General features: G+C 41.8%; 1 protein-coding gene across 1 annotated transcript; it reads right to left on the reverse strand.

Annotated features, from left to right (window-relative positions):
* Positions 1-347: 347 nt before the first annotated feature.
* On the reverse strand, positions 348-6,503 carry LOC126291751 (uncharacterized). The gene has a single exon (XM_049985429.1). It carries the CDS (start codon positions 5,726-5,728, stop codon positions 5,204-5,206), a length of 525 nt encoding a protein of 174 aa, XP_049841386.1. The 5' UTR covers positions 5,729-6,503; the 3' UTR covers positions 348-5,203.
* Positions 6,504-21,052: the final 14,549 nt, after the last annotated feature.

Genomic DNA, 21,052 nt, shown 5'->3' on the forward strand with positions numbered 1-21,052 from the left:
TTCTCCTTTTTATACAAAGTTAGTGAATGGTCCATGTGAAATGCTTCCTAACAACATGTCACTACATAAGTTTTGAAGACACTTCATTGAATTTATACAAACTTCTACAGCCAGTGTAATACAAATAATGTTGTCTTATGCATAATTAAATAAAAAATATTTTTTACAACCTTTGGAAAACACACATTCATCATACTAACTGCATTTTTTCAAATAAACTTCTATAAAGTTATTCGTTAGTAGAGAGAGAATCATTGTTGTAACTGTATGCTTTTGTTGCTTTAAATTTCTAAAAAAATGTTGAGGAAGGTGGATATGGGATCCAGGGCAAATAAAATTACTACCAGTTTCATTTTAAACACATATATTGTAGAGATATGGATTTTTTGTGGTTACATCAATCAGTTACACAAATGTATACAAAACTCATTCATTAAAAACATTAGGCTCACACATTTCTCAGATCTACAACATATCTTTCTTGCAAACATTACAGTCAATAATCAACAAATCACTAACACAAACATAAAATGAATGATGAACAGAGCTACTGAATGTTTACAACTGAAATTATGCATTTTAAGACCTAACTGAGCAGTTATGGATTTTGTTGTCAGCAATTTAAATCTCACAATTGGCAACAATTTTTACTATGTGCATATTTTTTCAATTCATTCAATAGAAAAAATAACTTACATATTTATCTGGAATGTATCATTTTTTATTTGGTTTTATCATTTAAATTGCATGATATGAGGGTGCAACATACAATGATTAATACAAATGAATAATGAAAGCTGGATTATATCTAAATTTTACACATACATTCTACTTGCATCAGTCTGTGTGAATGTTATGCATTACTGCAGAATAAAATGAAATAAGTAACTGAAGTTCTCTCAAGTTAAAATAGAGAAACCCTATTAAAAGCTCACCAATAAATACATTTAGACCCCTCATTACAACGTGAGGTCATCTTTCAAGTCTTTTTTGTCAAATACATTTGGATATACTCTAAAAGAATCAACATTAAGTTATATTTTGCCAATAATGGCAAATGCTATATAGGCCTATGAACTATGAAGCTACCAAGTATGGACTAAGAAAAGTATTACAGTAGAATCCAACTGATCCACTGCTCATCACAGAGAGAACAAAAAATATATACTATGTAAGTTGGCACCCAGCAGTCTAGCTCCAACACAGCTTTCTGATTTGAATCATACATACAATAGTAAAATGTGTGTTACATTTTTACATTGAAAGTACACTGAGAATTGTAACATTGACATGAAGAGGAACATATCACACAAGAAGATGCAACTGTGTCAAGGTTTTATAATCAATGTATGTGGAATAACAATTTATAAACAGAAATCAAGTTTTACTGAGAGGGATAAATACAGAGATAAAGTCAATTTAATTCCAAGATAATTTTGTGTAATTTCAGAAGACTTTGAATTAATTAATTTGTTACCTATGGTAGGAAACGTTCATCCATACAAGAAAGCCCACATCAAGCTTCTTTCACAACAAGATGCCCTTTCTAATCAGACTGTTAGTTCATAAAGTCTTATTGTTATATGTTCTCAATAAAGGCAACTTTTGTTCCAGTTAATATAGTTTTCATTTTTGTAAATTAATGCCTAAGGCAGAAAAGACTGGCAAGGCTGCTTCTGACTTGCTAGATGCTTCCAAAATATTACTGCAGCTGTGTTGTACAGCACAAAGTTTTCTTTAGTAGCAAAAAACTAAATATTTTAACATACAGTACATCCATTACACTTTATGTTGCTAATAAACTCTACAGTACTTAAAGACGCATTGCCAGACACTAAGTTAACCATTGGCACCGGACGTATTAATGTCCAAGATAAGGCGAGGTCAAGCAAAGGGTATCGCAATTTGAGGAACTATATGCTTATGCTTGGGAGCTAGTGCTAGGTGACCGTCGGCCATGAACCTTAACCACAAAAGTTACGTTTTAGCCTACATGAGGCAGACTAGAGAAACCAGTAACAAGTTGCCATGAACTTGAAGGCACAATTGAACCCCTTTCGTTCAGACACAGACAGAAACTACAGATATAACTATGAAGCTTGGTATCCATATACTCAGTCATGAAATAATTAAAGCTAACAAATATTTGTCCTTATTGAACATTTGCATTCAAAAGACAGTCAACCCTCTTCTTGAAATAATAATTAAAAAATACTGTGCACTGCAAAAAGGATCACAGCATTCACATTTTATGGCAGTGTGTATGAATACAACTAACATGTAACAGCTGTCAGCTGTTGGAGAAGCAGAGATACGCCTGTCAGTATGATGGAACCTAGAACAAACTTTGTATTTCTAATTTACAATTTAACTGCAGTAAGCAAAATAACCAGTTGAAGTTGAATTAAAATATTTAAAAAAGTAAGTACTTAATTTCAGTCACAAGGAAATACAGGGCAATGTACAACAGAGACAATCAAGACCATACAGTTTTTGCCTCATAACATTGTTTTTCATATTCAGGCACCAAATTAAATAGTACAGAAATGATTTTGTTATCTTCATAAGTCAATAAATATTATAACGGGAAAATTAGGGTTTGTGACATACTTAAAAATTGATGATAGTTAACTGACATACTTAGGCATTTGTATCTATAATCACTGAGCAAAGGTATTCAAATGCTGCATACGTAAAACATGCTATTGTAATTTAGAATAAAGTATTTTCAAAAAATCTGAATGACAGCAACATGCATTCCTATGTAGGTATATGGAACAATGGCACTGTGGAGAAAGCTATGTGACACACTGCACAAAATATGTAAACAAGCATTAATTTCCACATCTGCACTAAAAATATATACAAATGTTTGCCAGTGCATTCTTCAGGATGGTGCACGGCCGACGGTACATGAAAAATTTGCGAGTTCTGTTAGCTGCACAAAATGTAGCACCGCCATTTGGACACAAAATTTGGAATACAAAAAAGATGACAACTCTATCTGAAACTGCCCATGTGTTGTCATCAAACTCCAAAGCAATTGTCTGCTGCAATGTAAATATGTTCACATATTCTATGTCACTTGAATCTGATTCCCATCAAATTAACTGCTAATTACTTATTTCTCAAAGTGTAGTCAGTCAAATTAATCAAAAATGCTGTACAAGGTTGTTTGCATTACCCTCTTACTAATTAAATGTTATTGTCATTGATTGTTCTTCACATTACAAAAGGAATTTTGTGAGGCACATTAATGTACCTAATAATATCACTACACCAGCACAGACACATTCCACACTGTTAGCTTTATTATTGGCAAGCAGAACTGAGATGAATGTTGCCCAAACAGGACAGAAATCATAATGATCTGGTACAAATGTTTCAAATTTTAGTTGTGCAAGAGATGATGGCTAAAACTCTATAGATCATTTCCATAAAAGATTCTGGTATCACAGATGCTTCAATAATTATGATCCACAACAATAAATGTGGTTTTATTCTACATTTTGTTTTCATTTTGTTTTGCTCCAGCTATAAACTGATATACGAATTTTATAGCATAATACCATGTAACCTTTAGAAGCTGCCAACAGGCTGTTTAAGCACATCATCTCAATTTCATGTCATACTGATAAGTGCCTGAGGGAGAAATCATTGTAGGTACTGTTTCAGTACATTGTTCCAACCCTTCAATATTTTTTTGACAAAAGATGGAAAAATAGTAAAAATTCTGAAGTTGATAAGACAAGGCCTTGTAGTTTATGTACTTGTTCCCCCAGAATACACAGGGAATCAAACAAAACACTAGTTTTCTAATATATCTGAAAAGTAATGTGTACTTCTTCAGTTCTGAAAGAAGTCATTTGTGAACTTGCACAAATTATTTAATTTGGAATAATAGTACCACAATACCTTGTAGACTTATGTAGGCTCACATCTGTGAAGGCTCTGAACTGGGTAATATGACAGAGTCAACATCATTTACAGGCTTGTGAATTTCGAGAAGAAGCAGAAAGTGCTGTGCTGATGTTGTGACCTTTTTATAATTAACTAAATGAAATTTCCTAACAGGCATACTGCAAAAGTATTTAGAAAAGATGATAATCTTTTATTCACAAGCAGATATTCTCAGCTGCATGGCCACATCGTTTACCAATGCATCAAGATTTATAAAATGACCTTTAAGACAGTCACAATATCCTTACAACATATACAGTATTACCACTTTGTTCTCGTTACAGCATCTCTATTTCATCATCAGTATCAGCCATGTTCAATTTGAAAGTAGCTGAGAAAGGTCTTGATATTACGAGTGAAACTTTTGAGCATACAAAATTGAAGAACTATGTGACCATATAAGCATGAGAACTTTGGTTTTGGTAGCCAGAACCTACGAATCTCATTAAAATCCGTCCGTGTGTACTGTTACACCATGTTATAAAATACTTAAAATGCTTAAACACCAAAAATCTGACGCTTCAATAATGTTGCAGTGGTCTTCCTCAAAGAATATGTTGGGGGAAGGTACTTGCAACACAGTTGAAATGTCAGCCTTTAATTATTTCAGCATTTCATGTATATTGTAATATGATGTGGCAGTACATTGGGGAGGATTTTAATGGGACTACAAAGGCTCTGGAAGCATATGTATTTATATCCATGCCTGTGAAAGTTTGATTTAGATACAGTAACGTAATTTTGAAATCGCTTGAGGAGCAGTTGTGAAACTGAATAATACGATACAGCAGATGTGACATGCAGACCTCTTTAAGCTGGAGCAAGTGGCGGTGCACCATTCGGAGGCAGCTGCGTCAGCAGTTGACCCCCCAGAGGGTTGCGTTGCGTTTCTGGCGAACCTGCGCTGCAGAGGCTGGCGCCGTCCGCGCCGCCGTCGTCACCGGCGATGGAGGCTGCGGGGGCGGTCGCGGGGGCGGAAGGCAGCGTCGCCGCCGCCCCCGGGCTCCTCCGCGAGCGGCGCCAGTTAGTAGCGTCCTCCACCCCACGACGGCCCCGTGCCGGGGAACGACCTGGCGACGCGCTGCTGCCCGTGGCGGCGCCCGCCCGCCCCCGGAATGGGCACGCCGCCGCCCCCGGGGGCAGTGCCGGCGCCACCCCCGGGAGACGGGACCGAGACCGTGGAGGACGCCGACGAAGAAACTGCCGCCGCCAGGGCGAGCGCGTCCTCCGCCGTCTCCTCGCCTCAGGAGGCGGCGACCGCCCCCGCCGGGGGCGGCGTCACGGTGCTCTCCTTGCGCAGCACCGACCGCTTCAGCTTGTCCACCAGCCGCGAGTGGAACTTGTTGAGCGAGCTCTGCGAGGCGGAGCTGGACGCCGCCGGCGCAGACGACTGGTGATGGTGGCCGCCGCCCCCGTGGTGGCCTCCGCCCCCGGCGTGCAGGCTCGCCGCCTTCGGGGGCGAACAGGAGGCGGACTTGCACGGCGACTGGAGAGACGCCCTGGAAGACGCCCTGCTGGAGAACTGCCGGCTCATGGAGGACATGGCGACCGGCACCGAAGCCCTGTGGTGACCGGGAGAGGCCACTCCACCCACCACGAAGTCGCTCCCCGGGGACGTCGACAGGCTGGGGCCTTCAGACTTGCTGCACTCGCTGACCTTCCTCGAGCGCGGGCACGACTGCGGGTTGGAACACTCCGAGCTCCGTCTCGACCTCCCTGTCTTGTAAATATCCCAGTCGTTCTTCACCACGGGCATCATAAACGCCATGGCTCCGGTCTGCTACTGGACAGTCCCGCGTGAAAAGCTTCCAAACACTCCAATGCACTCACCTTCAACTGCTTCCAAAACTGGACCAGTCACTCTCCTCTCCACAAATCAGACGCCTAGGTGTGTAGCGACAGTCTCGTGCGGTAGTGACTACTCCTGCGGCCTGGACGCAGGGGTGACGGCCGAGCTCCAAACTCACTTCCTCGAAATGTCTCGAGATGGCGCCGCTGCCGGTTAGCCACTTCTGATGCGGCGCTGGCCGATCGAGTGTTTATAAATAAAGCGCCTTGGCTGCCGGTCGATGTGGCGAGTGCTGCGCTGGCAAGTCGATGCGAGGCCGAACGCGAGCAGTCCGAGTCGATAGAAAGTCTGCCGTCGGCGGAAAAAGTGTCGCTTCTCACTTTGAGCTCCGTTGTTGCTTTCGTCTCAGTGCTGCACCGAATACGTCGCCCCGGCTGGCAGAACCAAGTATGTCAATGTTAAACTCGTTACGGCTCGACGCATGCACACACTCCTGACCGCTGCCGTATCACTCGCAGGTCGCAGCAGAAACTAACTTCCCAAAGTACCACAGAATTAGGTCAGTTCACAGCAGTCGAAACACTACACAGTTCCGCGAGAGGTAACTAGAAAAGAACACTCACTGAGGTACCGGCGGGAGGAAAACAGAAAAAGAAACTAAACAGTCAGCTTCGGAATGCTATCGCGCTTGCAGTGTCTCGTGAACGTTGCCACTGGGTTAACGTCTTCTCAGCGCGCAATCACAACCTGGAATGAAGCCGCCCCACCGCTCAGATGGCGTTTATATAACGGCAGCTCCGCCTGGCGCTGCGATTGGCTGGAGCGTCGTGACGTAGGGTCCCCGCCGCCCTGTGACGTCACAGGCGCCGGCGCCGAGAGCTGCAGGGCGTTCGGTAGGTCGGAGCGGGGGAAGGGAGGGGAGGTACTGCAACCAGCACAAATTCCTCTGTACGTGTATGTGTGTGCGTTTACACGGGCGCTGAGGGGAGGGGAGGGAACTGCTGCGGAGAAGGGAGAGGAACGGACGGATGAAGAGGGAGAGAGAGAGACGGAGAGAGAAGGTCGGAAGCGATGGAACGGATTGTGGGAGGGGGGCGGGAGGGCGGGTACAGTACGACGCAAGAGGAATGCGTCAGCGTGTTGCGCTGGCTCGCTACTGCGCCGTGGTTTGACCGCCCAGGTCGACGTCACAGATTGTTAGCGGCGGAGCGCCGAAGCAGCGGCGTGCTAACCAAGTGCTAATTGCCGGCGCGTCTTCCACAGAGTGAAACGTAGGCGGTAGTGCGACAGACGACGCAGTCCTATCAAAAGCGGAAGTGTTTGTTTAGATCACAGCGACTTTGTCTCTTGGCACTGTATCAGCGCGTCTTTTAAAAATAAACAACCTGTTCCCCTTCCTTGCTGTGGCGTGGCCGCTCCATAGATCATGTAGCCCACACTGTGAGTAACAGTCTCTGTTGCGGCATAGACGAATGTTAATTTTAGTTTGTGTCTGGACATGGTTCACTGTACTGGTCATCACTGGAGCAGCACATAACGTTAACCCTTGATTAGTGTGCTTCGTTTTCATACACACACGTCAATGAATTACTCAACGTTGCCATGAAATTGGGAATAATTTGAGCATCAACACTTTTCTGGCTCACTTTCACAAGCTGTAGATGACTTTACCGTTGGTACTCTGCGTTTAGCTCCTTTTGTGGAGAAAAACAGGCACGTTTTTCGTCGCTTGGGTTTATCAAACCTCACGACAGTAGTGGAGCGTCTGTGTTATCACAGATATGATGAGTTGAAGTGTAATACCGGTCGTGTTATATGCAGTGCTGTTTTTCTGGGGAAACGCTGGGGGACTCGTAGCCCTAAACTTTTTCGTCAACAAAGTAATTGTTCTACGATGTTGAGAACTTGGAAGAGAGCCAAAGATTTGTTTTACGGACGTAATTTTTTTACTTCATTTTTTCGTGTTGGTAATTGCAATACAAACGATACCAGTGCCATTTTTGGTGGGAAAAGCGATGTCATTACTGTTTCGAGCAGGAAACTAACAAACTATTTTACTTGTTCTCCTGCATCTAGAAAACTAAAAACTTTCAATAATTCGCGTGCGAGTGAAAAGCCAGGAAGTTCAACATCAGTGGATGATGAAAGTGAAACTGTAAACATGAGCACTGAACCTATGTGTGAAAATGCAGTGAACGAACGTGAGCATGGTAGAAAATTAAATGATCGTCCAGAGTGTTGGACTTTGGAACGATATATATATATATTAGTTCGACATGTTGATGATGTCATGGCTAAAAGCAGACGGGTGGTATCCCATGCTTCAGATATAAGTAATTTTCGCTGCATTATATCCAATGTCGGAGCACCCTCAAACTTCATTTTAGAAAAAAGGCGCTGTTTATATGTAGCCTATGACTTGATTCTTCATAACTCAGTTTGTTCAGTAAGTAGTCTCCAACCGATATCATCTCAGAAAAGTTATTAGGTATGAAATTTCCATGGTGTAAGGAATCTTAAGTATTCAGCCAAGACTGAAAAAGAAATTTAACACCAATTCCAATCAAACTGCCCCTTAAAAAAAAAAAAAAAAAAAAAAAAAAAAGAAAAGAAAAGAAAGAAAAAACACACATACATAAACACTAGAACAAAGCAGGTGTGTCGTATTTCCCAGACCCAAAGATACAAATACTAAACTTCGCTACGGTACATGTTCTAAATTCTTCTGTTTGCATGACATTGTTCCAACAAGTGAAAGGTATTCCAGTACTGAAAAAGACAGGGAGTGAACATCTTTGGCCTAACTATTACATGTAAGCAAACAATACACTACAAGTACAATTGGAACAGTATAAAATTATACTTATCTCGTTTCTTTTTTTGATAATGTGAGCACTATGGTTGAAAATTACAAGACTTACCACAATCTACAGAAAATAATGTTGTTTTGTGGAAAACGAAAACTTTTTACAATTTATGTATTTTTGCCATGTTTCACTGACAATGTTTTCACAAATATTTATAATACAACATGTTTTCCCCAAATTTCTAACTCAAGCATTTAGTATGAGGTTACACTAAATTCACCACATTATAAATGTTAAATTGTTTAAGAAGAAGAACGAAGAGTTAAAGCGTGCGTAATGTTAAATGTCATACTTTTTTCTTTTTATCGCACTTTGGTCTTATGATGCTACGGCTCGAAGTGTCTATGACCGCATACGTCTTGTAAAGTTTCGACAACGACATGCCATTCAGACAAGTCGTATATTTCACGCTCTTTAAATCTATACTGATCTGATGTTACCACATTACTGCTTGCACTATATGATCCACATGCTTTCTATTTCAGTTTCCACTTTCACGCTTGATGACGACAATAAAACTGAAATCGCGATAGTGCGAAATAAAAGAATAATAAAGAACTTACAGTCAAATGTCGGCAATTTCGTTTAGAAAGTGTAGTATGACCGTGGTCCTCAAAGAAGGTAAACACAAGTCATTAAGTGCGGAACTGTTTCGTCTCGCGTTCCAGTACATGGCATCACAAGTACGTTCTTTATAGCCGAAACATCGCAATTGGTCAACAAATACATCTTCACTAAATTCTTTCACGGTTTCTTCAGTTTGTTCACTCTCCACCGTGACTTGTAAATGACAGTAGTAAATGCTGAATAGGAAAAACTGTTTACGGCTAACTAATAAAACCAAAAACTGTTTATGACGAAGTAACAAAACAATATCGGCAAAGTGCTATGTAATTCCACACAATTTTCTCCTATTAAGGCGAATCAAAGATCTTTTAACACAAAAAGACTTCGTTCCTTCAACGAGGGTACAAAGCCGCTAAACACCTAAATCTGTTGATTTTTTCCTTCGTTGCATTTGTCAAATAAAACAGTGATTGCTACTGAAGCTATGCCACGGCTTCTCTTTGGGTACTGCCATTGTCATCGTCAAAACACTTCACTCGTTTTTCGAATTCGCAGATAGGTGTCTCGAAATCGATTAATTGTGTTTACGTTGTATATTAACGACCTAGCAGCCAATGTTAATAATAATCTCAGGCGATTCACAGACGATGCAGCTATTTTTAATGAAGTACTTTCCGAAAAAAATGGCGCAAATGTTCAGACAGATACTGATGAAATTTCGAAGTGGTGTAAATATTCGCAACTTGCTTTAAATGTTCAGATATGTAAAACTGCGCAATTCCCGAAACGAAAAAACGCAGTAGCTTTTGACAATGTAGGTGAGTCACAGTTCGAATCGTTCGGCCCAGATAAATACCTGCGTGTAACAATTTGCTGGAGTAAACGGAACGATCGCATAGGCCCGGTCGTAGATAAAGCATGAGGTAGGCTTCACGTCACTTATATAAAAATAGAATAATATAACCAGTCTACAAAGTAGATTCCATAAAAACACTCGTGCGATCAATCCTAAGAGTGTGTGCCGAAATGTGAAAACACTTAGCTTTTTAAAGAAAACAAACGTAATTCGCATTTTACATCTATATCTACATCTTCATGGACACTCTGCAAATCACATTTAAGTGTGTAGCAGAGGGTTCATCGAACCACCTTCATAATAATCCTTCATAATAATTCTCTATTATTGCACTCTGGTTCAGCTAATGGAAAGAACGAGCTTCTATGTCTCACCGTGCGGGCTCTGATTTCCCTTATATTATTAAGACGATCTTTCTCCCTATGTAGGTCGGGGTCAACAAAATCTTTTCGCATTCGGAGGTGAAAGTTGGTGATTGAAATATCGTGAGAAGATTCCGCCGCAACGAAACACCCCTTCATTTTAATGATGTCCACCCCAAATTCGGTATCATTTCAGTGACACTCTCTCCCCTATTTCGTAATAATACAAAACGTGCTACCGATCTTTGAATTTTCTCGATGTAATCCGTCAATCCCATCTGGTAAGGATCCCACACCGTGCAGCAGTACTCTAAAAGTGGACGGACAAGCTTAGTGTAGGCGGTCTCTTTAGTAGCTCTGTTACATTTTCTAAGTATCCTGCCAATAAAACACAGTCTTTGGTTAGCCTTCCAGTTTAAGTTGTTCATAATTGTAATTCTTAAGTATGTAGTTTAATTTACGGCCTTTCGATTTGACTGATTTCTCGTGTAACCGAAGTTTAACGGATTCCTTTCAGTACTCATGTAGATGACCTCACACGTTTTATTATTTAGGGTCAGTTGCCAATTTTCGCGCCATTCAGATATATTTTCTAAATCGTTTTGCAATTTGCTTTAATCTTCTGATGACTTCACTAATCGATAAACGACAGCATCATCTGCAAACAATCGAAGACGGCTGGTCAGATTATCTCCTATACAGATGAGGCACAGCAAAGGGCCTATAACACGACCTTGAGGGACACCACCAATCACTTCTGTTTTACTCGATGACTTCCCGTCAATTACTACGAACTGTGAGCTCTCTGACAGGAAACCACAAATCCAGTCACATAACTGAGACGATATATAATAAACACGCAATTTCGCTACAAGCCGCTTGTGTGGTACAGTGTCAAAAGCCTTCTGGAAATCTAGAAATACGAAATCAATTTGAATTCCCTTGTCAATAACACTCAACACTTCATCCAAGTAAAGAGCTACTTGTGTTTCATAACAACGAAGTTTTCTAAACCCGTGGTAACTACGTGTCGTTAGATCGTTCTCTTCAAAGTAATTCATAGTGTTGGAACACAATATATGTTAAAAAATCCTGCTGCTTATCGACATTAATGATACGGCCCTGTAATTTAGCGGATTACTACTACAACCTTTGTTGAATTTTGATGTGAGCTGTGCAACTTTCCAGTCTTTGGGTACGGATCTTTCGTCGAGTGAACTGTTGTATATGAGTCTTAAGTATGGAGCTATTGTATGAGCATACTCTGAAAGGAACCTAAATAGTATACAGCTGGCCTGGAAGACTTGCTTTTGTTAAGTGATTTAAGTTGCTTCACTACTCCGAGGATATTTACTTCAACGTTACTCATGTTGGCAGCTGTCCTTGATTCGGATTCTGGAATATTTACTTCGTCTTCTTTGGTGTGTTTAGTACCTCCGCTGTGGCAGCACTGTCGTCTACGGAATTTCCACTGCTACCGCGCAGAGAAGGCATCGATTCTGTCTTGCCGCTGGGATATTTCACGTACCACCAGAATCTCTTTGGATTATCTACCAGGTTTCGACACAAAGTTTCTTTGTGGAAACTATTATAAGCATCTCACACTAAATTTCGAGCTTCTGTAAAAGACCGCCAATCTTGGAGATTTTGCGTCTGTTTAAATTTGGCATGTTTTTTTCAGATGTTTCTGCAGCAGTGTTCTGAGCCGTTTTGTGTGCCAAGGAGGATCAGCTCCGTCGTTTGTCTCAAATTCTTTACAGGCGAATGGAAAAAACTGGTAGAAGCGAACCTCAGGGAAGATCGGTTTGGATTCCATAGAAATATTGGAACAGGTGAGGCAATGCTGACCTTAGAAGAAAGATTAATTAAAGGCAAACCTACGTTTCTAGCATTTGTAGACTTATAGAAAGACCGTAGGATCCTACGCAGTGCCGTAGGGGACCGCACCGCCACTTCCCAGCAAATTAGGGACACTGTTGCTCTGGGGTACCGGCGAGGACCATTCGCAACCGTCTCCATGAAGCTGGGCTACGGTCCCGCACACCGTTAGGCCGTCTTCCTCTCACGCCCCAACATCGTGCAGCCCGCCTCCATGGTGTCGCGACAGGCGTGAATGGAGGGACGAATGGAGCGGTGTCGTCTTCAGCGATGAGAGTCGCTTCTGCCTTGGTGCCAATGATGGTCGTATGCGTGTTTGGCGCCGTGCAGCTGAGCGCCACAATCAGGACTGCATACGACCGAGGCACACAGGGCCAACACCCGGCATCATGGTGTGGGAAGCGATCTCCTACACTGGCCGTACACCTCTGGTGATCGTCGAGGGGACACTGAATAGTGCACGGTACATCCAAACCGTCATCGAACCCATCGTTCTACCATTCCTAGACCGGCAAGGGAACTTGCTGTTCCAACAGGACAATGCACGTCCGCATGTATCCCGTGCCACCCAACGTGCTCTAGAAGGTGTAAGTCAACTACCCTGGCCAGCAAGATCTCCGGACCTGTCCCCCATTGAGCATGTTTGGGACTGGATGAAGCGTCGTCTCACGCGGTCTGCACGTCCAGCACGAACGCTGGTCCAACTGAGGCGCCAGGTGGAAATGGCATGGCAAGCCGTTCCACAGGACTACATCCAGCATCTCTACGATCGTCTCCATGGGAGAATAGCAGCCTGCATTGCTGTGAAAGGTGGATATACACTGTACTAGTGCCGACATTGTGCATGCTCTGTTGCCTGTGTCTATGTGCCTGTGGTTCTGTCAGTGTGATCATGTGATGTATCTGTCCCCAGGAATGTGTTAATAAAGTTTCCCCTTCCTGGGACAATGAATTCACGGTGTTCTTATTTCAATTTCCAGGAGTGTAGATTATGAAATGAGGCACTTAAAGTAGTAAAAGAGTTTTGCTATTTGGGAAGCAAAATAACTGATGATGGTCGAAGTAGAGAGGATATAAAATGTAGACTGTCAATGGCAAGGAAAGCGTTTCTGAAGAAGAGGAATTGGTTAACATCGAGTATAGATTTAAGTGTCAGGAAGTCGTTTCTGAAAATATTTGTATGGAGTGCAGGCATGTATGGAAGTGAAAAGTAGACGATAAATAGTTTGTAGAGAAGAGAATAGAAGCTTTCGAAATGTGGTTCTACAGAAGAATGTTGAAGATTAGATGGGTAGATCACATAACTAATGAGGAGGTATTGAATAGGATTGGGGAGAAGAGTAATTTGTGGCACAACTTGACTAGAAGAAGGGATCGGTTGGTAGCATATGTTCTGAGGCATCAAGGGATCACCATTTTAGTATTGGAGAACATCGCGGAGGGTAAAAATCGTAGAGGGAGACCAAGAAATGAATACACTAAGCAGATTCAGAAGAATGTAGGTTGCAGTAGGTACTGGGAGATGAAGAACCTTGCACAGAATAGAGTAGCATTGTTACGTTGCACGGCACCATGTTACGCGCTACAATTCAGAGCCCTCTAGCAGCAGCCTGAAACGTCTTTGCAATGTAATCACGGAACTGCACTTCGCAAACTCCTAAACACAAAATGATTTCTGCTGCAGAGTAGCCATTTTAAACATATGACGGTTACTAAGCAAAACAGAAGACACCTGACATCTAGTGGCTATTAATATAAACTATAATCCGATAATAATAAGAATAAACCTAACGTAAACAAACACAACCGCGATGATTGGTCAGAAGCCGTAGCACACGGACACTGGTGTTGTTACGCTCTTGGAAGTAGGTCCTGATTATGTATTAGATATCTTATTACTAAGTTAGGTTAAATGAAACTTTAAGATATTCAAATGTATTAACAGCCACCAACGTCTTTCTTCGTCACGCTTTAGCTACGTGGTTTTTATTTCCGTAGCGTTGTGCTCTGATTGTCGCGCTGTTAAGGCGCATTATGAAAATGGCTGAGGCTGCTTTCTGTTCTGTAATGGAACATGCGCGTGGAACACGATTAAGAAGTGCCGAGAAATAGGCTGTTCTTAATGTTGTTCATAAATTTACGAAGATAATAGGCTTTGAAGTTTTCCCAACGTTGTATGTACAGCGGCTGATAATCAGACCCGCATTGAGTGTGTGGCGCAGTCTTTAACGGTATAGAATGTAAACTTCACGTAGGTTCAACCAGTAACGTCTTTTTTTCTCGTTCATTTTGAAATACCTACATCTCGTAATTATAAAACTCATCATCATTTTTTATGAATAATGCACGTCTTCTTGTTCCTAATTACTTATTGAAAGCATAATTGCTGTTTCCATTTCAAATACAAATTCTTAATTATCGATGTCTTATGAAAAACTGTTCATAAGAGTTGTTTAAATCAAGAAAACATAACAATTTAATTTTTAAGGTAAAAATAAAAAACCAAATCCTCTTTATTTGGACTATGTCCATCGTTTTATACCACAGAGGTAGATAAACATCGTAGAAACATGTAGAACAATCATATTCACAGCATCGAGCACATCATACAAATGCCGCGTTTTTACATTTGCTACTGTACAATTGCAATATGTACACAACAGAACTTGGTTCAAATGGCTCTGAGCACTATGGGACTTAGCTTCTGAGGTCATCAGTCCCCTGGAACTTAGAACTAGTTAAACCTAAGGACATCACGCACATCCATACTCGAGGCAGAATTCGAACCTGCGACCGTACCAGTCGTGCGGTTTCAGACTATAGCGCCTAGAACCTCTCGGTCACTCCTGCCGGCACAGCAGAACTGATGTGGAGCAAAGCTGCGGTATTTGGTCCGAGAAGTGACAAGACTGTTAAGCTGCCGGACGTTCTGGAACTAACGCACGCAGCTTTTCCACACGTCACTGCCGAACGCTGACGGGATATAGAATGGTTCGTCATAAAAGAAGAAGAAAACAAAATGCTGCGCCTGGTTTCTTCGTGGATTCTGCGTTGATAGGCTCGTTATCAGCGTAGCAGGTGACACTTCCAGAACTGAAACATATTTCTCGGATTCGGATAAGGAAGGAGCTATGTGAGTAGCAGACGAATGACTGTAAGTAACACCTTCAGTGGCTTTAGTATTTAACTATACGGCGAAATCCTTCAAAACTCTCTTACGTTACACAAAGCTTATGCAGAAAAATTACCCTGTGATTGAGTCAGGAATTTTCATCATTCTTGTTTTTAATTACAATAGTACGTTAGCTAAAAACGGTAACGTGTTGCGGTTTTCGTGTAGTCGTCGAAGCAGCGTATTCAGGAGATTCGCTGTGTATTATTTCATTCTGCATAAGTATTAAATGACATTCGAAGCTGTATTGTCCCTCTGCTCGTCTCTCTTTACCTATGAACTGCAGCTGGCCACGCTGCAGGCTAGCTGTACCAGGTGACTGGCCAGTGCTGTTCAAGTTAAATGCGCCGGTGAAGCTGTTGTCCCATATTACCGCTAAGACGATGTGCGCCTAACGCACAGCACAAAACGTACCCTTATCATGGTACTTAACAGTACTCGAGACAGCTTGGCTGCAGTTCCAAGTGAAACGGAAATCCAATGAGGTTGCAACAAACGCGGAAGAATATATAGTGCAATGGTTACATCAGGTTTATTCTTATGATGAACGGATTATAGACTATACCTGCTCCGTCCTGTATATGTACTTCCGTATCTTCGACTAGCAATTTGAGGTGTAAGAGCACTTTCACTTTCAGGGTACTACACTTCTACATCTGTAAAATCTCTGAACTGTTCATTTTGTTGCTGTGTGTGCCATGTGAAGTTGAAAATGTATATTTATAACAAGCCTTAGAGTTCTTTCTGCTGAAACAGTATTTAACCCCCCCCCCCCCCCTCGGTCGGAGATTTGAGTTTTCCCTCGGGCATGGGTGTGTGTGTTGTCCTTAGCGTAAGTTAGTTTAACTAGTGTCTAGGAACCGATTACCTCAGCAGTTTGGTCCCTTAGGAATTCACACACTTTTTTGTATTTCCAGTGCCATAATACGACAGCAGGTGCAAATTACTCCTTATTTACAGGGAAATGACGTTCAAAACAGACAACTGGCTACATCCAAGAAACAAAAACGTGGCGTAATCCCCTGATCCACATGTAGATGTGGGCGTAAGCCCTTGATAAGTGTCGTAGGTGAGAATAAAAGTGACAGACACAGAGTAGTGTCTTAATTTTTCTTTTACGATGCGAGCAGTCGCTGTTTGCAAACCACAGTCGATTATGGACGATGTAACTTTATGCTACGTGACGATTCGAAGAGCAAATTATGGCATACAGCGTAGATTTCGCTAAAAGTAAAATGTCGACATAATACTGTGAATAAACGCATTTCACAGGCGCTCGAAAAAACATCATCGCTTGTCTGGAGCTGAGAGCACTGTAATCCCCACTCGCTTTATCTCTGGACTCCCACTCTCCTCCCTTTATCACGACTTCATCTTCCGCTCTGATTCTTCACGACGAAGCTCGAGTGAAGCACAACTCGCTGAGACATCACACAGCTATTATCTCAAATAAAGGGAGAAGGTCGCCTGCAGTATAGCGCCACGGCGGAAGAAGATGCGAAGCGGAACATCGATAACGGCCTCTGCGAGATGTCGTCACAGTTGCGCAGTCATATCGCTCCTGTCAAATTCTGCCTTTCCAAACATTGCACCACTTACGCAATACTTCGTCATCCGTTGTCGTCACAACACGCCGGAACCAACGTTTTCGAAGCGAATTTAACTAGGAAACTGGACCATTGCTAGGTGTTTTGCCACCCTAGCCAAAAGTTGAAAAATTACACCCCGTCTTTTCTACTACCCCGATATCGTCCCCTCCCCGCTCAGCCATAACCAACATCCAACGGCACAACAATGCAAATCTGCATTAAACTAATGTGACCAGTTGTCTTCATTTTCATGCTTTGTCCTCAGTTTCTTTAAAACTGATTGAGGACAACAAATGTCCTCAATTTCTTATTTATTTTCCCTCTATGTTTGAAATTTCCCAAAATAAATAGGTAGAATATACTGAACATTTTAGCCTAAAACTCAACTGAATACACCAGTGCAAACAAATTTGGCCTCAATTACTTATTTTATTTAATTGCACGAAAATGGAATAACAAAAGTGTGTATCTATTTTCTGGTGCGAATGATTTTTTTTCTTAAATTTAGAAATAATGCCATACTGATGGGAGAAGTGTCGAAGCATATGCACGATTGTGGCGCTATTCTGTTTTTGTTTTAATTGAAAGATTTGTAGAATGAGGAATAAATTTCATTTTTCTCAGGACACACTTTCATCAAAGTAAGTAAATCCTTGTTAAGCAAGTGTCTCGTATTCTTTTGAAAACAATTTGGTGTTATAATTCTTCCTCTGTTTTGATTTTAAATTCATCTTTTCCGCCCTTCGATGCCCCTAAAATTTTGCCGCCCTAAGCGGCCGCCTCGTCCTGCTTAATGGTAGAACCTGCCGTCCTAGGAAACATACCATCCTTTATGAAATCCTGTGTGCCTACGACTGTAAAAACAATGGTTTTGTTTGGCATACAATAACATTTTCGGGTGCCAGTTACGTTTTCTCATTCCATACATCAAAACATACAGTCTATGACAAAAAAGACACAACGCGAAGAAATTATGCAAATGGGACGGAAATCGGTAGATGTACATATACAGACGAACAAATGATAACAGTTTCAGAAAAATTGGATGATTTATTCAAGAGAAAGCTTCACAAATTGAGCAAGTCAATAATACGATGGTATACCTCTTGCCCTTGTGCAAGTAATTATTCGTCTTGGCATTGGCAGATGGAGTTTTTGGATGTCCTCCTGAGGAATATCGTGCTAAATTCTGTCCAATTGGCACCTGGGGAGAGACCCACCGACATGGCTGACCAAGGAATGGCTTTTCAAGCAGTAATACAAGCAACAGAAACTCCCACGGTGTGCAGATGGACTTTTTTTTTTGGGGTCATCAGTCTTCTAACTGGTTTGATGTGGCCCGCCACGAATTCCTGTGCTATTCCCTTCATCTCAGAGTAGCACTTGCAACGTACGTCCTCAATTATTTGATAGATGTATTCAGTCTCTGTCTTTCTCTACAGTTTTCGCCCTCTACAGTTCCATCTAATACCACAGAAGTCATTCCTTCATGTCTTAACAGATGTCTTATCATCCTGTCCCTTCTCCTTATCAGTGTTTTCCACACATTCCTTCACTCTTCGATTCTGCACAGAACCTCCTCATTCCTTACCTTATCAGATCACCTAATTTTCAACATTCGTCTGTAGCACCACACCTCAAGTGTTTCGATTCTCTTCTGTTCCGGTTCCCCCACAGTCCATGTTGCAGTACCATACAGTGCTGTGCTCCAGACGTACGCTCTCGGTAATTTCTTCCTCTAATTGAGGCCTATGTTTGACACCAACATACTTCTCTTGGCCAGGAATGCACTTTTTGCTAGTCTGCTTCTAATGTCCTCGTTGCTCCGTCTGCCTTTGGTTATTTTACCGCCTAGGTAGCAGGATTCCTTAACTTCATCTACTTCGTGAGCAAAAATCCTGTTCTCGTATCTGCTACTTCTCATTACTTTCCTGTTTCTTCTATTTACTCTCGATCAATATTCTGTATTCATTAGATTGTATATTCCGTTAAGCAGATCATGTAATTCCTATTCACTTTCACTCAAGATAGAAATTTTGTCAGCGAATGGTACCATTGACATCCATTCACCTTCAATTTTAATTCCATTCCTGAACCTTTCGTTTATTTCCATCATTGTTTCTTCGATGTGCTGATTGGAGAGTAAGGGGCCAAGACAACATTCCTGTGTTATACCATTTTTAATCCGAGCACTTCGTTCTTGGTGGTACACTCTTACTATTTCCTCTTGGCTCTTGTACATATTGTATTTTAGCCGTCTCTCCCTATAGCTTAGCCCTATTTTTATCAGAATTTCGAACACCTTGCACCATTCTATTGTCGAAGGCTTTTCCCAGGTCGACATATCCTATGAACGTGTCTTGATTTTTTTTTAGTCTTGCTTACATTCTCAACCGCAACGTCAGAAATGCCTCTTTCGTGCCTTTACCTTTTCTAAAGCCAAACCGATCATCTAGCACATCGTCAATTTTCCTTTCTATTCTTCTGTATATTATTGTTATCAGCAACTTGGATGCATGAGCTCTAAAGCTGATTGTGCGATAATTCTCGCATTTGGCAGCTCTTGCAGTCTTCGCAATTGTGTGGCTGATATTTTCCCGAAAGTCAGATGGTATGTTGCAAGAAATACATTCTACACACCAAAGTGAATAGTCGTTTCGTTGCCACTTCCCCCAAGGTTTTAGAAATTCGGGTGAAGTGTTAACTATCCATTCTGCCTTATTTGATCTTAAGTCCTCCAAAGCGCTTTTAAATTCTGATTCTAATATTTGATCGCCTATCTCTTGTAAATCGACTCCTGTTCCTTTTTCTACCACATCAGTCAAATCTTCCCCCTCATAGTGTCTTCTTTCCACCTATCCGCTTTGTCGTCTGCATCTATTATTGGAATTCCTATTGCACTGTTAATGTTATCACTCTTGCTTTTAATGTCGCCGAAGGTTGTTTTGAGTATCCTGTATGCCTTCCAACAATCATTTCTGTTTCGATTTCTCCGCATTTTTCATGCAGCCATTTCGCCTTAGCTTCCCTGCACTTTCTATTTATTTCAGTCCTCAGCGACTTGTACGAGGGTCACTCCAAAACAAATACAGTTTTCATTCTGCATGTGTGAATGTTTTACAGTGCGTACATACATCCTTCCCGCTTGTTTTCAAACTTAGTTCAACCTGTTCCCGTTAGTGGCGCTATCACAGCATGTCTTCAAGTTGGCTGCTACACTTGACGTTCGTCAGAAGCAACGTGCTGTCATAGAATTCCTGTGCTGTGAAAACGAGACAGTGGGAAACATCCACAAGAGGGCAAAAAGATGTACAGAGATGCTGCTGTCGATCGCAGTACAGTTAGTCGGTGGGCAAGCAGGTTACGTGATGAAAGCGGGCACGGCTATATTGAGGATTGTCCTCGCAGTGGCATGCCTTCTACTGCACACACTCCAGACAATGTGCAGAGAGTTAACGAATTGGTGACTGCTGACAGACGCATGACAGTGAACGAATTGTCACGCTACGTTGGGATAGGGGAAGGAAGTTTTTGGAGAATACTGAAAGTGTTGGCGTTTAAAAAGGTTTCTGCCAGGTGGTATCCCAGGATGTTGATAGTGGCTAACAAAGAAACAAGAAAAGCGGTATGCAGCGAACTTTTGGAACAGTACGAGAATGATGGGGATGAATTTCTGGAAGGAATTGTGACAGGTAATGAAACATAGCTCCATCATTTTTCACCAGAGACGAAGAGGCAGGCAATAGAGTGGCATAATGCAAATTCACCCAAGAAAAAAAAATTCAAAACCATACTCTCTGCTGGAAAAGTTATGGCTACGGTAATTTTCGATTCCGAAGGACTCTTGCTTGTAGACGTCATGCCAAGTGGAACCACCATTAATTCTGATGCATATGTGACGACACTGAAGAAATTTCAAGCTCAACTGAGTCGTGTTCGACCACATCGGCAAAAGCAGGATGTTTTGCTGTAGCACGACAATGCACGGCCACATGTCAGTAAAAAAACCGTG

This window comes from Schistocerca gregaria, chromosome 9 (genome assembly GCF_023897955.1).
Source record: "Schistocerca gregaria isolate iqSchGreg1 chromosome 9, iqSchGreg1.2, whole genome shotgun sequence".
Taxonomy (NCBI): Eukaryota; Metazoa; Arthropoda; class Insecta; order Orthoptera; family Acrididae; genus Schistocerca; species Schistocerca gregaria.

Bases quoted from the DNA above. Each gene is read 5' to 3' on its own strand.
- LOC126291751 (XM_049985429.1), bottom strand. From the start codon at position 5,728: ATGGCGTTTATGATGCCCGTGGTGAAGAACGACTGGGATATTTACAAG.